This window comes from Micromys minutus (assembly GCF_963924665.1).
Source record: "Micromys minutus genome assembly, chromosome: 21".
NCBI lineage: Eukaryota > Metazoa > Chordata > Mammalia > Rodentia > Muridae > Micromys > Micromys minutus.
Window position 1 is genome coordinate 49,843,864 of NC_137956.1, and position 17,452 is coordinate 49,861,315.

General features: G+C 50.3%; 1 protein-coding gene and 1 pseudogene across 2 annotated transcripts in view; one reads left to right on the forward strand and one right to left on the reverse strand.

Moving 5' to 3' along the window:
* ULK4 (unc-51 like kinase 4) overlaps window positions 1–17,452 on the reverse strand; it is a gene marked incomplete at both ends in the record, with an annotated part of 259,342 nt that overhangs the window by 109,335 nt on the left and 132,555 nt on the right. The window contains one exon of the mRNA XM_080934211.1: window positions 15,382–15,487. Coding sequence (XP_080790337.1) covers window positions 15,382–15,487 — 106 coding nt within the window. The remainder of the gene's footprint in view (window positions 1–15,381; window positions 15,488–17,452) is intronic.
* LOC308434117 (ubiquitin-ribosomal protein eL40 fusion protein-like) lies at window positions 10,884–11,250 on the forward strand (annotated as a pseudogene). Its single transcript has one exon. The product of its transcript is annotated as a ubiquitin-ribosomal protein eL40 fusion protein-like (transcript).

The following is a 17,452-nucleotide window of genomic DNA, read 5'->3' on the forward strand; positions in this document are numbered from 1 at the left end:
GGCTTTGCTTGGATCAACAACCTTGACTAGAGGTAGATGAGGTTCAGTGGGAAGCACAGATAAAACCAAACCCAATGCCCATATAATTATCACAGGGCTTGAAATCTTACTGGGATTTTTAGGGACTTAACAAAGAGGCTTTCAGATTTGTTTGAAACATTAAGTGCAAAGTGATAGCCCAAGTCACCACCCCATGAAACACTTGCAGGAGACAATAATTAAGGTGCTCTGATGAAAAGGGGACAGAGTCCAGACAGACATCCCACACAAAGGTGAGGCGGCACACAAGGAAAGGAGCAGAGGGACTCTAAGCCCTTTTAGGAACTAACAGTGCTGTGTAACTACTTCATCACTTAAAGAAAATCACCTCAGGGGTGAGTCTCTGCCGTTTATATAACTCTTGGAAATAACCCAACCTGACTGAAGCCTCAGACAGAAAGGACCAAGCCCTTGGGTGGGGAGGCCACAGCAGTGGAAGAAAACAGGGCCGATTTGACAAGGATGTTTCAGATGACTATGTCTCAAGAGGCAAGAAGAGTAACTCGTGTGTATGAAACATGTTCATATACCCCAAATACCGGAGCCCTTGCAAATCCTCAAGGAAAATGCAAACATCTAGGTCACACGTAAGTCAAGGACAGAAACAGGAGGGAAATTCTAAGGCAAGAGCTCCGGGAGCAGTTAAAGACGCTTACTCAGGACTGGAGAGGCTGAGGCTCGCTCTGAGAAATGAAAAACAAAACAACCAAAACCCAACTAACCAACAAACCGCCGACTTAGACTAGCAGAGAGACACTTCTCTGGCACCCAACAGGGGAGAAGCAGCAGAGGACAAAGCCCCACCAACAGTCTCCCTTGTCCTCTCAGCAACTGTCTGTCAGGCAGAGTGCTGCGACTTTTCTAACCAGTCATGTCAAAAGCCTGTGCTTTACACGTTACCTATGCACACACGTGATCTGCTCAGGTTAGTCAGTCCTCATTCCCACCATGCTGAGAAGCCAACTTCCGCAAAGTTTGCTCTGTTCCGTGTTCTTCATGCCTTCAGGCTGCTTGGCGACCTCTTCTAGTGTGGATACACCACGAGGGTCACCTCTAGGAATAACGCACTTGGCAAGCTCCGTGCGTGTGGACACACGGTATCACCTCTAGGACTGACTCACTTCTACCTTCATGTACTTCTGCATTATTTAAATTTTTATAATGAATATGCATTGCTTGGCTGATCAGAAAACACACAGATATTTTACATCTTTCAAAAAAAAAAAAAAAAAAAAAAAGAAAAAGAAAAAGAAACCAAAAGGAATGATTGACAGAACTCGAAGCAACTTTTAAATCTGTGGCAGGAAGCTTAACTAGCTCACTGCAAGGCTTTGGTGTGATCCCCAAAAGCAAGAGAAATTCTTTCTACCTGCTCATATGCTCTCCTGGTTTGTCCCACTTTTAGAAGAAAGTTTCAGGGTTGGCACTGAAAGGCAGATACAGGAGAAGTGCTTCCCGGCTGCCTGTAGGGCTCCCTGGTGCTGGCCTCCATGGCTGGATGATTCAGGTGGAGGAGATGGAGTTGCAAGATGGCACCTCCCACCCATCCTTCCCGGAGGCTCTGGGCAAGAGGGGCCCCATCCTTCTCCTCACAGCTCTGCCCTATCTCAGTCCTGTCTCCTGCAACCTCTCCTCCTCCCATGAGGAGCCCCTCCCCCTATAAGTCTCCTTCAACTCCCCTCTCTCTGACTTCTGCCAACTGTGCTGCTCAGCCTTGGTACTTGCTCATGGTGACTCAAGGAGGGACGCCTACCTGTCCAGCATGAGCAAGGCTCTGGGTGTGATGCTTAGTGGCCCCACCTGAAGAAGAAAAAACCCACCATCCTCCCTTGAGTCTGATGAGGCACACAGCAGCTCCTTTTCAGCGTTACACCTCAGTCCGTGGCGAGCTTTCCCAAGGATGCTGCGCGGACAAGGCCTCTAGGACAATACCCCACCTGGCTGTGTTCTGCGGCCTTGCTGGGCTCTCTGATGTTCTTGAGAAACCATCCTGGACTGGAGGCAGAGGAATAGCTATGGGGACTTCAGAAGACTGAGTATTTAGGGGCAGTGATGACCTTCTTTGCTATGACCTAATGCACTTGGGCTGGTGTCTCATCGCCATTAAGTGGATCTCTGATCACAGAGCCAAGTCCTACAAACAGTTCAGTAGGTCACAGGGCTGTGCCATCCCCACTCCTGGTACAGAATTGCATTCACCAGCACAGCACACCACCCTCTGCTACAGCCACAGCCTGAGCATCGTGCCAGCAATTACATGGTTAATTTAGCTCTCTCTAAACTCCAGCTCTCGTTTGCTGCACATCTCCAGCCACGGTGCACAGCCACTGCCTCCCATGACCATCCACCATGCTGACATGCCCTGTTCCCACTCCTCAGTGAAGCAGGGGTAGGCCCACCAGCCTATACTGCCACAGCCTTAGCTCCACTCAACACACCCCTCTGTACCCAATACACCCCTCTGCACCTGACACACCCCTCTGCACCTGACACACCCCTCTGCACCTGACACACCCCTCTGTACCCAACACACCCCTCTGCACATGACACACCCCTCTGTACCCAACACACCCCTCTGCACCCTACACACCCCTCTGCACCTGACACACCCCTCTGCACCTGACACACCCCTCTGCACCTGACACACCCCTCTGCACCTGACACACCCCTCTGCACCTGACACACCCCTCTGCACCTGACACACCCCTCTGCACCTGACACACCCCTCTGCACCTGACACACCCCTCTGCACCTGACACACCCCTCTGCACCTGACACACCCCTCTGTACCCAACACACCCCTCTGCACATGACACACCCCTCTGTACCCAACACACCCCTCTGCACCCTACACACCCCTCTGCACCTGACACACCCCTCTGCACCTGACACACCCCTCTGCACCTGACACACCCCTCTGCACCTGACACACCCCTCTGCACCTGACACACCCCTCTGCACCTGACACACCCCTCTGCACCTGACACACCCCTCTGCACCTGACACACCCCTCTGTACCTGACACACCCCTCTGTACCCGACACACCCCTCTGCACCCGACACACCCCTCTGCACCCGACACACCCCTCTGTACCCGACACACCCCTCTGCACATGACACACCCCTCTGTACCTGACACACCCCTCTGCACCTGACACACCCCTCTGCACCTGACACACCCCTCTGCACCTGACACACCCCTCTGCACCTGACACACCCCTCTGCACCTGACACACCCCTCTGCACCTGACACACCCCTCTGCACCTGACACACCCCTCTGCACCTGACACACCCCTCTGTACCTGACATACCTCTCTGTACCTGACACACCCCTCTGCACCTGACACACCCCTCTGCACCTGACACACCCCTCTGCACCTGACACACCCCTCTGCACCTGACACACCCCTCTGCACATGACACACCCCTCTGTACCCGACACAGCCCTCTGCACCCGACACACCCCTCTGCACCCGACACACCCCTCTGCACCTGACACACCCCTCTGCACCTGACACACCCCTCTGCACCTGACACACCCCTCTGCACCTGACACACCCCTCTGCACCTGACACACCCCTCTGTACCTGACACACCTCTCTGTACCTGACACACCCCTCTGCACCTGACACACCCCTCTGCACCTGACACACCCCTCTGCACCTGACACACCCCTCTGCACCTGACACACCCCTCTGCACCTGACACACCCCTCAGCACCTGACACACCCCTCTGCACCTGACACACCCCTCTGTACCTGACACACCTCTCTGTACCTGACACACCCCTCTGCACCTGACACACCCCTCTGCACCTGACACACCCCTCTGCACCTGACACACCCCTCTGCACCTGACATACCCCTCTGCACCTGAAACACCCCTCTGCACCTGACACACCCCTCTGCACCTGACACACCCCTCTGCACCTGACCCACCCCTCAGCACCTGACACACCCCTCTGCACCTGACACACCCCTCTGTACCTGACACACCTCTCTGTACCTGACACACCCCTCTGCACCTGACACACCCCTCTGCACCTGACACACCCCTCTGCACCTGACACACCCCTCTGCACCTGACACACCCCTCTGCACCTGACACACCCCTCTGCACCTGAAACACCCCTCAGCACCTGACACACCCCTCTGCACCTGACACACCCCTCTGTACCTGACATACCTCTCTGTACCTGACACACCCCTCTGCACCTGACACACCCCTCTGCACCTGACACACCCCTCTGCACCCAAAACTGCCTTTTAAGAGCGTCTGTGAATATTTCCAAGTGTATGGAGCACCTTTAAATGTAGAACATGTACTCAAACTAAGTAAGGCCCTTTCTGAGACCGATAATGAAGACCATGGTTTTGGAACACAGAAGTTGACCTAGGAAATGAGAGACGCGCAGGACTGTGCTCCTGGGTAAGGAAAGGCCTCTGCTTCCTTCCGCTCAACAGCCGACACTCATGTTAAGTGAATGTCTGTGAATCTGGCAGCAGGAAAAACAGACAAAGGGCAGGAATGGTAGATGTGGAGCGACATTCTGACTGTCACAAATAACAGTGTTTTCACAAAGAGAAAAAATTCACCGAAAAACATGCCTGTCACACACCAGACCTCTGTCATACATGACATCAACTCCAGACAATGATGTGCCTGTCACACACCAGACCTCTGTCATACATGACATCAACTCCAGACAATGATGTGCCTGTCACACACCAGACCTCTGTCATACATGACATCAACTCCAGACAATGACATGCCTGTCACACACCAGACCTCTGTCATACATGACATCAACTCCAGATAATGACATGCCTAGCACACACCAGACCTCTGTCATACATGACATCAACTCCAGACAATGACATGCCTGTCACACACCAGACCTCTGTCATACATGACATCAACTCCAGACAATGACATGCCTGTCACACACCAGACCTCTGTCATACATGACGCTAGCCCTAAATCAGGTAGCAGAGACAACGTTCCCTCAAGAGTGAGACAGGAACCTTTAAGGGCTCTGCCCCCAGGGAGGGAAAACTTTAATGCAGCTCCCTCAGCACTGCAGCTCAGATCCGTAGAACTTTCTGGGGTCAGACTGGGGTGACAGGCCTGAGCAGAGCGTGTTCCTCTGAGATCCTCCGAGAGGAAAAGCTGGGGCAGGAGCTGAGGAAATGAAAGATTAAACAAGAGCCACTCGGAAACCTGCATGAGCTCCCCAAAGTCTCTGCCTAAGCTCTCTGATGTTCCCTTACGGAAGCTGAGGGAGGCCGGTGGAGATGGCTCCTGAACGCCTGAAGGGCTCACACAGCAGGGAGACAAGACTGACAACCCAGAGAGGAGGCCTCGCTAAAGAGTCCTGAGTGTTTAACTAAGACCCACACGCCATTCCTCATTAACCCAGGTGAGGCAACAGGAATTCAAAATAGGCCTTGAAGGAGACAAGCCGGGCCTCCTATAAATCAGCCAGAGAAGACCTGGAGTTCTGCCTACGGTAGCCGCCTAGACATTAAATGAGTGCAGCCCCCCAGAACAAGGAGGTGCAACCTACAACCACGAAACGACAGAGAGCAGGGGAGGCACTGCGATGGTGAGGGCACAGCTTTCCTAAGTGGCCAAGGTCAGTGCGGAGACAGAGAAGACATGGTCAGAGCAAATTAACACCAGACCCTCTGGGTGGGAAGAAGGGGTCAGAAGCAGTGGGGGCAGGGCCCAGCACACCTGAAGAGAGAGCTGTAGAAATGACTGTCGAAAGAAAAGCAGAAACGTGGTTCGGGTGGGAGACAGAGACCATGGTCAGCTGGATGAGACTCAGTTATGTACGCAGTGTATATATTTGTGTCATGTGAGTCATAACTGGAGATTCAGCAGAGAACGGGGAAGTGTTGGGTAAAAAATTGTCTAATTGTTCAGAGTTTGCCAAATTTTATTTTTAAGATTGTGTGTGTGTGTGTGTGTGTGTGTGTCTGTGTGTTTGTAAATAGGACATAAGCATACAGAGTTTGGTGAACACAAACAGAAACTAAGATCACACAGACACCTTCATGGCTATCTGGAAGGAGCGGTGAGACTGGCCACTCTGAAATGACAGAGTGCTGCTGTATGGGGTCTGCATTTTACTTAGAAATGAAAATGAATGTGTCTTAGAGATGCCTTGTAGACTTTAAAGTCCTAGAAACACCAGTGGGATTCTGTGGTTTTGTTGTTACCGCTTTCAGCGATAGGAAAGACACTCATGGCTGAGTCCACACCAACAAACAGCTCATCCCTGTAAAACAGGGAGTATGAAATATCCCACTTATTTTGAATTAAGACAGCAACAATCATATGGCCAGAGAATGCCTGTCACTTTCCGGATGGCATGGCTGCCCGCCCTCCTGCTCACGCCACACTGGTCACAGGCTGCCTGCCAGTCTTCTCCAGACCGTGCATGAGGTTCGGAAGGGGCCTTGATTTATCCAACTGTGGCTAGTCTATCAGTAGCTCAACTAGACATGAGAGATGGGCAACTGGAGAGAGAGCCAGGTCTGCTTCTGGTCTGTGAGGTGTGGCCTTCAGACCATCAGTGTCGGATCAGCAGCTGATTAAACCCAACGGTTACAAAGGGAGAATCTTTGTAGGCTCCTCCCCAAACCTCCCAGTGAACAGCAAGGTACTAGTTCTGCCTACTTATGCATGGCGGCTCTCAGAGGGAAACACACGCCATTGCCTCCCCATAAGATGCTCCGTTTAACTTTGCCCCATATTTGAATATACACATCAGACTGATTCAGAGTTATATTTAAGTCTAGAAATGCAAACCATAAACATATATTTAGAGATAACGTTTTATGTCTAGTAATTTTCAGTCTAATCAAAAGTTGTAATTTAAGATGAAGTAGCATTGAGCATGGGGAGACGGCTCACTTATTAAAAGCGATGGTTGTTTTTGCAGAAGACCCCAGTTTCCAAAACTCACATGGAGGCTCACAACCACCTGTAACTCCAGTTCAGAGGATCTGGCACTCTCTTTTGGCTTCCATCAGCACCTGCACAGGTCGGTCTGTGTCTGTCTGTCTCTCTCTCTCTCCCTCTCTTACACACACACACATGCACACACTCTTAAAGGACTAACATTACTCTTAATCACAGAGGCACTGGTTGCTTGTCACTGCTTGCATATGCACATAGAGACCTAGAAGTACACACAGAGATGTGCACCCACTGTAAATGTGATTTACACCAGCTACACAGAGACACACTGGCCCCAGAGGCAGAGAAAGGGGTTACTGACAAGGCTGTCTGTGTGCAAAGAAGGGAAGAAGCATCGTCCTTCCCAGACTAGCCAACAAGACAATGGCTTCTCTGAAACCAAACACCCGGTGAGACAACCATGTCTACCAAACCCTGAGGAGGGCACAGTGAAAACACAGAGACTACAGCATCCTGTCCAGACAAACACAGATGAAAATCCACTCCACAGACTGCTAGCAAGTCAAATCCAGCAATGAACAAAGACCACCTGGGCTGCAGATGGCCCAGAGATTAGGAGAGCTTACAGTTCTAGAAGAGAACCCAGTTCAGTCTCCCACACCCATGCTAGGACAGTGGTGAATGCCTGTAACCCCAGCACTTTCTCTTGGTGAGATAGAAGGCTGTGAGAATCTCCCCCAAAACTCACAGGCCAGGAGGCGAGCATTCGCGGGGCCAATAACAAGGTGTGAAGTGGGGACCACGCCTGAGACTGTTCTCTGACCTCCATACATGCACTCACACATCCGTGAATACACATAATCCCAAATGAAAAAAAAAAAAAAAAAAAAAACCAAAACCAAATGGCTTGTTCAATACAGGTGAAGGGAACCAACAGTGTGACCGACCTGTGCAAAAGGAAAGGGACTCTTCCAGGCCAGGAACAAAGAAGATACTGGAAGATCCAGAAATGCCCACTTACGGGAACTGTTCATTGGACGATTCACAGTGGCCTGTTTGCACTCAGGAGGAGCTCAGACAGGTATGAGAGGGGCCTATTCAGCTCACGCCTCAGCTCGCAGGCACACAGGACTCACTCTGCCAGTGGAGGGGCTGCAGCCTATTCTATCAAAATGTCCCTCTTGGGACTCGCCTCCGAAGTGTCTGTCTGGGATCCTAAGGGCTTTGACGATAAAACACACACAAGGAGGTGTCAAGTCTGAGTGACCTCTTGACAGTCGGCTTGGTGTCAGAGCAGTGGACCCCGAGACAGACAGCACACTTCCCCCGTGAAGGGTAAGGATTAGCCCTGGTTCGAGGTGTGTGGAGTTATTAAATGCCTCCATAATGTTTTACTACTGTTTTAATCCCATTAATAACCATCTTCACTTTAATGCCCCGCTTGCTGAATCCTGTAGCAATGAGCTGCATAAGTGCTTGTGAGATTTGTTTTCCCTCTAAGGATATAAAAGAGAAGGCACCAGAGAGCTCTTGCTATCAAAGGGAAGAGGAGAGGCAGATGCCCGAGATTTTTCTGCGAGTCTAACCTGCTCCCTCCACATTTCTGTCTTCAGTTCTCAAATGTGGCAGCCTGGACAGAAGGGAATAAAAGTGAATGTGCGCCGCACTTCGGGGAAAGCGCTTACACGCAGAACAATTTACATCGTAATAGCCTGATTTCCTCACGTCAGCTTCCCCCTGCACTTCATCTGGAGACAGCAAGGCTGCTTAGGAAACAGGATGCAAGCACGATCAGCACCGCAGCCCAGCAGCCCCCAGCCCGGCAGCCCCCAGCCCGGCAGCCCGGAGGTCTACCTCTCACACTGCATCCCCAGGTCCACAGCTAACCTCCATGTCCCCCAGTCTTCAGCCCGTTGAACGTGAGGTGGCCACCTGGGGACTTGAATAGAACTCAGGCCCTCAGTTCCATGACATCGCTCTTGTGTTGGGAATCCAGGAACTGACAGAAGATTTGAGATGCTCAGGAAGACGAGGCTACGCTATGGGCAGATCATCTGCCATCCTGCCTGAGAAGCTGTGGACTCTCGCAATCCCCAGGGCCTGACCCTGAGGCCCTCCACACACCAAAGGATAAACAAAAACAATGCCAACCATAGACAACCGGTCACAAAACGCCTCAGGGGCCAGCCTCCTTGAGACACTCCAGTCTGGTGGCACATCCTATCCCCACAGGACAGGCAGCCATGAGGCTGCGCATACTGTGCTCGCCCACGGCTCCTCTCAGGACTGGCAGCCTCTCTGTCACAAGTGCTTTTTCTGTCATTCACGGCTTTCCCCCCATAATTCACTTAGGCGTTCTCCCTCTTGAAAGGAGACAACTGAATCCCCTCAGTAGGGACAAGAGTCTTTCCTTCAGAGAAGCCCAGGAGAATGCTGAGGGGTGGGGATGAGACTCACAGGCTCGGCAACTGCCATTGCTTCTGCTTCTTTGGGGGAAACGTCTATTCGAGTCTCTGCATTTGCGAACTAGGTCCTGTGTTTACCCATTATCGAGTTGTGGATGTTCTTTATGTATCATGGATACAAGTTTCTCTTCAGATATAAGGCGTGTAGACATGTATTCCTCTGTTGGATTTGGAGGATTATCTTCTCTAGTCTTCCGTTGATTGTAAGACCCCGGGGAATGTCAGGCCGTGGAAGAAAGCACCAGGTACAGTGAGGAAAGCCGACCACGGTCAGGGTGATTACCAAACAAACTATCACTAAATGAGTGCTAAAGCCACTTCTGTGGTGCTAATCCACCAGAAGTGTGGTCCATTTCCTCCATAAGCTGAGATCCGGCCAGACAGTCCTCGGTGCAGTGCAGGCTGTCGGCTTAGTTCCGTCTCCTGGGCGCCCCAGCGGCAGGTCTCCTCAGCGCCTCCATTAGCGCTTACACACTGCCCCACATCTCCCCTGATGAAGTCTTCCTCTTCAATTATCACCTCCTGACAGAACTGTCCCTTTGTTCAGAATCCTGCAGTCACCATTTTGAAAATGAGTCATTTCCCACTTATTAACAACTGGGGCTCTGGAGTGCTGGTTGCTCTTTGCTGGTTGGTGAAGGCTAACTCAATTAAACTGGAACCCACACTGTCTCTTCTTGTCACTCAGCTGTGGCTTCCCTTCCCTCCTCATGATCTTCACTGGTCAGATGTCAAGCTGACAGGCTCAGTGGTTTTACTACTTACCTTAAATGCTTATGCTAATTTGGGTGATTATGCAGGGGACATTTACATATATTATCATTTGACTTTCAAAACAAACACTTGGAAGTGCCTCCTTTATCTCTGGAGAGCTGAGCCTGGGCATCTCAGGAAGTAACTGCACACTCAGACTAAGACCTACACCAGCAGCATGCTGCCTTCTCCAAAAGCTTCCTGAACTTGGGGATGCCTTCTCTGAGGGAGACAGCTTCAAAGGACAGGCCTCTCAGGAGCTCCAGAGCACCCACTAAACGATTAACTGTCTGAGCCCTTCCACCAGAGCCTCCGACTCACTTTCTACTGAGTATTTTCCTCGACAATTTTCATGTTTCAAAATCAAATCCGGGCAAGGTACAGTGGCAAACCCCTTTAATCCCAGTGCTCAGGAGGCTGAGGCGGGTGGATTTCAATGAGTTCAAAACCAGCCTGCTCTGCACAGTGAGTTCCAGGACATCCAGGGCTATATAATGAGACCCTGTGTCAAATTTTAAAAGAAGTTTGGAAAGAGAGGAGGAAGCTTTTATTGAAAGCCTTTGGGTGTCTGAAGGCTCCTCACTGAACACAGAGGGAGCGGACCCGGCAGGAAGTCAGGGAGATGGCACTAAGTATAAAAGAAGGAACACGGGTGTCCTCTTTCTCTTCAACGAGGCGGCCGGGCGGAAGACGCCAACATGCAGATCTTCGTGAAGACCCTGACGGGCAAGACCATCACTCTTGAGGTCCAGCCCAGTGACTCCATCGAGAACGTCAAGGCCAAGATCCAAGACAAGGAAGGCGTCCCACCTGACCAGCAGAGGATGGCCGCACCCTGTCCCACTACAACATCCAGAAAGAGTCCACCCTACACCTGGTCCTGCGACTGCGCGGTGGCATCATCAAGCCGTCCCTTCGTCAGCTTGCCCAGAAGTACAACTGTGACACTGTGACAAGGTGATCTACCACAAGGGCTACGCACGCCTGCACCCCAGTGCTGTCAACTGCCACAAGAAGAAGTGCGGCCACACCAACAACCTGCGCCCCAAGAAGAAGGTCAAATAAAGCTGGGGCCATGCCTGGCCTGGGACCCTGGGACCAAATAAAGGCCCCTTTCATCAACTGGAGCAGTAAAAAAAAAAAAAAAAAAAAAAAAAAAAAAAAAATAAGGAACACGTAGTCTGTTGATTGGCAGGCACAAAATAAAGAGAGAAGATTGAAAGGAGAGGATCCCAGGCCACTGCATGTAACGTTCTAGCTCCCAAACATGGATACATAAAATCCCAGCTGGGTCCCAACATGCTGCAAATAGAGTTGGGTAAGGAGGGTCACAGAGATGAACACGTCAGCTGTTAGAAATCTGGATGTTCTCAAACCTTTCAAATGCATAGCGTCTTACACTACACACAGTAGGTGCACATAGAAGGGAGGAGGGGTGCTTCAGTGTGTCGGGAGGCAGTGCCAGGGTTGGTGCACTTGCACACGTCACACGGGTGAGCTACACAGAATACAAGCTCACCAGGGCCTCCTTACGGGGAAGGTTCTGGCTAAGAGATCTCGGGGTGCCATTGTCTCAGTGCCACCAGCAGAATGGGAGGGAGGCGAGGCTGAGCCCTGCGATTCCCAGGAGCTTGGGATGGAAGTTGGGGAGTGGCAGGTGCTGTGGTCGCTCTTAAGCATTTGAATCTCTTCACTGCTTCACTGATCACCTTACCTCGAGTTCTGCCAACCTTGTGTTCAGCCCTGCGTGCAGCGCCTGGCACATGCCCCACTGGCACATGCCCCACACCCATCCTATGCCAACAGGGTATCAGAAAGGCTGAGTCCGGGAACTGTCTAAATGCACCAGGACCGAAGCATGGTGGGGAATTCTCCCCAGGGAAACCTGACTGTTTCCATGGAAACTGACTGTTGTTCCTGGTGGCTTCACTGTGTCCTGGGCCCTTCTCCAGAGTTCAGGCCCCTTAGCCAGCTTTCCCCTCACCAGTCCCCTCCAGGTCGGTGGGTAGGTGTGATGTCATCATCTCCATTACAGAGCCAGAGACCCAGAGTAGACGCCTCAGGTATACAGGTGACTGAAGAGGTCTTCGCCCCAGCCCTTGCTGCTCCGCCAGGGTTAGTTCAACGTCAGCTGTGTGCGTTGAGGTGGCTGTGCGGATGAAGCGCCTTGTCCACAGACTCGCTGTACCCGTCCGATGGAGTTTTTGTGAAGGTTTAAGGAGAGCTGTTTCCAGGTAAAGTCTTACTGACCCAGCTCCGTCACTGGGGCAAACGTGCATGGCAGTCACAGAAGTGAGAGTAGAAGCTGGAGGCCTGGCTCCGGGGAGAGAACGCTCTGCGCTAGCCTGAGTTCGGGTCCCAGCATGCACACCAGGCGGCCCACAACCACCTGTCACTGTGGCTCCACAACAGCCAATGCCTGACATCTGAAGGCACCCGCACTTGTGAATACATCTTCACAGACGGACAGACGAACACACAATTTGAAATAAATAAATGTTTTTAAAAAATGAGACCAAGCGGTTGCTCAGAAAATTGGACATAGTTCTACCTGAAGACCCAGTTATTCCACTCCTGGGCATATACCCCAGAGAAGCTCCAACATACAACAAAGACACATGCACCACAATGTTCATAGCAGCCCTATTTATAATAGCCAGAAGCTGGAAAGAACCCAGATGTCCTTCAGTAGATGAATAGATACAAAAATTGTGGTACATTTACACAATGGAGTACTACTCAGCTATCAGAAATTTATGAAATTTATGAAATTCCTAAGAAAATGGATGCATCTAGAGAATATCATCCTGAGTGAGGTAACACAGTCATAAAAGAACAGACATAATATGCAGTCACTGATAATTGGATACTAACTCCAGAAAGCTCTGAACACCCCAGAAGCAACTCACAGACTATATGAAGTTCAAGAAAAACAAAGGCCAAAAAACAAAACAAAAAAAGAAAAAAAAAAAAAAAAAAAAGAAAAACCATTATGCTTAATCTTTACTCACTGAGAAAACTTTGACTATTCCCAGGTTATATCTTGTTTTACATATACTTAATGCTCATTGTAACTTGTAAGATTTTAATGTATACTATCAAACCTTTAAAAAAAAATCAAGTACTGACAAAAATGTATTCATATACTTTCATGCAAAAATGCTTTTAAAATCTGTACATTTATCTCTGTTTTTAAAATAAAGTTATTCAATTAAAAAAAAAAAGAAATGGAGAGCAGAGGATCAACTACTCCAGTGATTCCACGTGAACCTTCTCCCCATCTTGACTGGTCAAATAAAGACCAGAGCCTGTGATTGGGCAGCAGAAAGAAAAGGGAACCTCTCATTCTCTTCTGGATCGAGCTGCTGCTACTGATTCATGCTTGATGTGTTGGCCTGGACTGCTGATATAAGATTGGAATCACCCCGAAGAACTACTTCTAACAGGTCCACATTCCCCTTGTCCTGTTAACCATCTTTCTCCCCTACCTTTGGTTGGTGGGCTAGAAGGGAGGGTGAAGTGTTTAAAGAACCCTTATTAAAGTAGGTTTTGAAAAACCGAAGTCTACACAGGCAAAAAAAAAAAAAAAAAAAAGAAAAAAGAAAAAAGTTTACTGAATAATGACTAAAAGTGTAAATCAAATTAAAAAAAAAAAAGAGAGAGACCAAAATCAGACCTTGTGGCCAAATTTTAATCCTAGTCCTAAAGAGGCTGAGGCAGGGGAATTGCTTCAGGCTTGAATAGCAAACACTGTATGTTTCCCCATGTGCTGCTTCTTGCAGCTCCGTGTAACATGTTTGCCAACTTGTCTAGTGAGTTTGGGTTTTGAAACGGGGGTTTTAAGTAACTCAGGCTGGCCTGGAACTTACCATAAACCCCAGGCTGGCCAGGAACTCAATATGTAGCCCAGGCTGGCCCTGAACTCTTGATGCCCCTGCCTTTGCCTCCTTAGTGCTGGGACAACAGGCATGTGCCAACTTTGAAGGTTATTCTTCAGGAGTCTAAGAGGCCTGTCAAACGTGGCTTCTTTACTTTTGCCGCACAGACGGCTCTCAGAGTGATTTTCTGGTCTCTCGAGTAAGCACTGGTTTAGACAGATTCATATAAACTTGACAACAACAACAAAAAAAAAAAAAATCAGTGTTTTGATTCCTGACACTCTATGAGCCATCGAAGACAAAGAGTTCCTCTCAACGCCTCTTTGGAGGTGCTCTGTTTTCCTTTGTTTTATGACACGGTACGTGTTGTGTAAATCTGTCACCCCACAGCTCTGCTGGGAAAGCCAGGCCAGCACCCAGATACATTAGGGAAATGTCAAGGTGCAGGATGAGCCCAGACTCAGCTCCGAAATGTTAACAACTCTGATATTTTTCAGACAGAAGGAAGCACACAGTCTGTTTTGTAATCTCACCCCTATTTTTTTAAAATATAAATGTTTAAGGAAAAAAACCTGCCCAAACCACTGAGTTACAAATTAGCACTTCAATGCAGTGGCTCGGAGACACTGGGAATGCCGGCCCTGAGTGCTGGGGCTGTGAGAGTCAGGAGTTCAAGGTCATTCTTAGCTACAGGAGCACCAAGTGATCAAACTGCTCTGGTCTTTGAGGTCAGATGATCCAGTCTCCATGGACCCCCGGACACCTGTCCCCTAATGCCCAGGCCATGGCCCGGTGACACTCACAGCCCCTCTGTGCTCACTGTGCTCTGGCCTCTACTGTTGCCGTACTAGGAAGCAAAGGATTCTGGGTCACCATCACCACCACAGCTGGCAGTCCAGAGGCCACACTGCACCAGGACTTACGAGTCTTTCCTCGTGGAACCTGAAGCTCAGACGGTTTCCCTCCTCTGTACGTTCCATTGCCTCCCACTGTATCTGAAGCTGCCTTACTCCAGAGAGCCCACAAGAAACAGGTGAAGCTATGTCCACAGCCAGGACAAGGACCTGCACAGCTATGCACCAAGCCCAACAACCCTGGCTGGCACTTCTCACTCAGGATGGAAGAGCACTGCGGCAGTTGAGTACACAGCATGCACACAGATCAGAGCTCTAACACCCGGACGGAAATGTCACACCTGCGGCTGATGACCTTGAAGACCACGCCTAATAACTACGTCTTAGGGGCGGGCCCAGCAGCTCTAGGTGCTTAAGAGCCATGGCTGCTCTTCCGGGGTATCCAGGTTCAGTTCCTAGCTTACCTTGCTCATAAAGCAGCTGCATGTTTGAGTCTTTGTAGGCCACCAGATTGTTGAGTAGAGCAATCACACTCTGCATGGTATTACCCAGAATGCTTTCCTGGTGCTCCTGCAACAGACCAGACAGGAACACATTACATCATCCTCAAGACAGACCGCCTTTCTCCATTCTCCAGAACAAGGCTGGAAGACTCCCTTCTCTTCTGAAACAGAAGTGCTGCAAAGTTGGAGTTAAGCCTCCACCCCACTCCCCTTGTCAGCATCTTTCCAGAGCAGAGCGGAGTTTACCATGGGAAGTAACTAAATGAAGCCTCAGTTAAATGTCCCCAGGCACCACTGGTGTCTTTCTTAGTTCTAGGATCCCAATGCAACGGTGTTGCGTTTAGAATAATTTCAGTTTTTTTCAACAAATATTCCCTGTGCCCGAAATATCCACTTGGAAATAAGTTGGGGGTGGGGTGACTAAAATCCTGTTGTGACAGAGACTAAATCTTGGCAGAGGCAGAAGGCAACGTACCAGAAGCATACCAAAGAACCATGAGTTTAGAAGGTAGCAACTCAGTGGGGAGGAGCTGCAGAGGTGGGGAAGAGCTGCGGGGGCGGGGGAGGGGTGTCCTGTAAGCCATGATCTCCAGAAACAGCATGAGTTGGTGTGTTCTGCTCACGGGGTTCCTTAGACGTGGCATCGGTGACAGAGGGTGATAATGGCCGTAAGCAGCACGGACCTCACCCCCCAGACTCGACATTCTACCCCACAAGTCCCCTGTTCCTGAGTGTCTGGTTCCAGGACTCAGCATGACAGCCACGGGCTTTGTCGCCTGTCCCTTAGTCCTGCACTTGGGCATCTGCACCGTGGTCCAGGTTTACGGCGTTGAGTTCTCGTTTTGAAACTCGCTGCTCTCTCGTCTCATGAAGCACTCTCCCCAGCTTCTGGAGAGTCCCTCACCCTACCCACCTTACCCTTGCTCACTGCCAGCACTCACATTGGCCAGACTCAGCAAAGCCTTGTCTGAGACACAGGCCTGGTCTGTAAGCCATCTTCCCATGTAAAGACCTGTTTCCATGTTCTTCTCTGAGTTCTGAGTCATGTGAATATACACTCCCCACAGTATGTTGACATTTCCCTGTCCACTGACTAGGCATGGCTTGTGATCCCTGGCCAGTCTGGGGTGCGTTTGGCCAAAAGCTTTAAGGGCCAATGAGGTGGTCATTGGTCCTTTCACTCTGGCTGTGACTTCCAGAGCCAGGAGCTCCAGGGTGGACGGAGAACACTGTGTGCTCGTGACTGGGAAATGTCCTTTGGACGGACCCGTTCTGGTGTGGAGAGTTCTCCTGACTCCATGCCGGCTGGGTTGCACCATCTCTCTCTGACACAAGACTAGGTGTGAACATTCCAAGTACCAGTGTCTAACACTGGTTTCAGAGTCAGATGTGCACAGAGCGCTCCCGGGTGGATGTCCACAATCCATGTTTCCCTGACACTGGCTTAGGAAGATGGATGTGAAGGCAGCTGCAAGCCACCAGCTTCATCCAATTACGCTCACCGCTCGGAAGTGGAAGGAAGGGGTGATTAATAAGAGTCCAGATGACACAACATGCTATCCTTGGTAAGTAACTAATGACACATAGCAAAGTTGTCCTCTTTGAGAGAGCAGGGCCAATCCATCTTTGATTTGGGTCCTTTTTGGCAATGACACAAGCACCCCTTGTTCACAGGCCACAGCATCAGCAAATGTAGTCCAATCTCACTGCAGATAAATCTACTGATACCCAAGTAACCATGATGGAATGTGCTTCCTGTTTTCATGTTCAAAGACATTGTCTCATTAGCAGCCAGGGAATCACTTTTGGCCCGGAAGCCACAGCCATGCCCAGATTCTGGCCCTCCTTGCTGGGATTCCAGATAGGAGGAAGGCCCACAAGAGGCTGGAATTTCTCTGAAACTCCTGATCCTCCAGAGAGACCGGCAATGGGGGCTTTTCTGAGCTGTGGGCCAGCGCTGCTCCTTGCCAAAGTCCTTTCTTCAACGTGGCAGTCAGCTTTTAAACCTCTTCCCCTGGCCACTAAGAAGCCA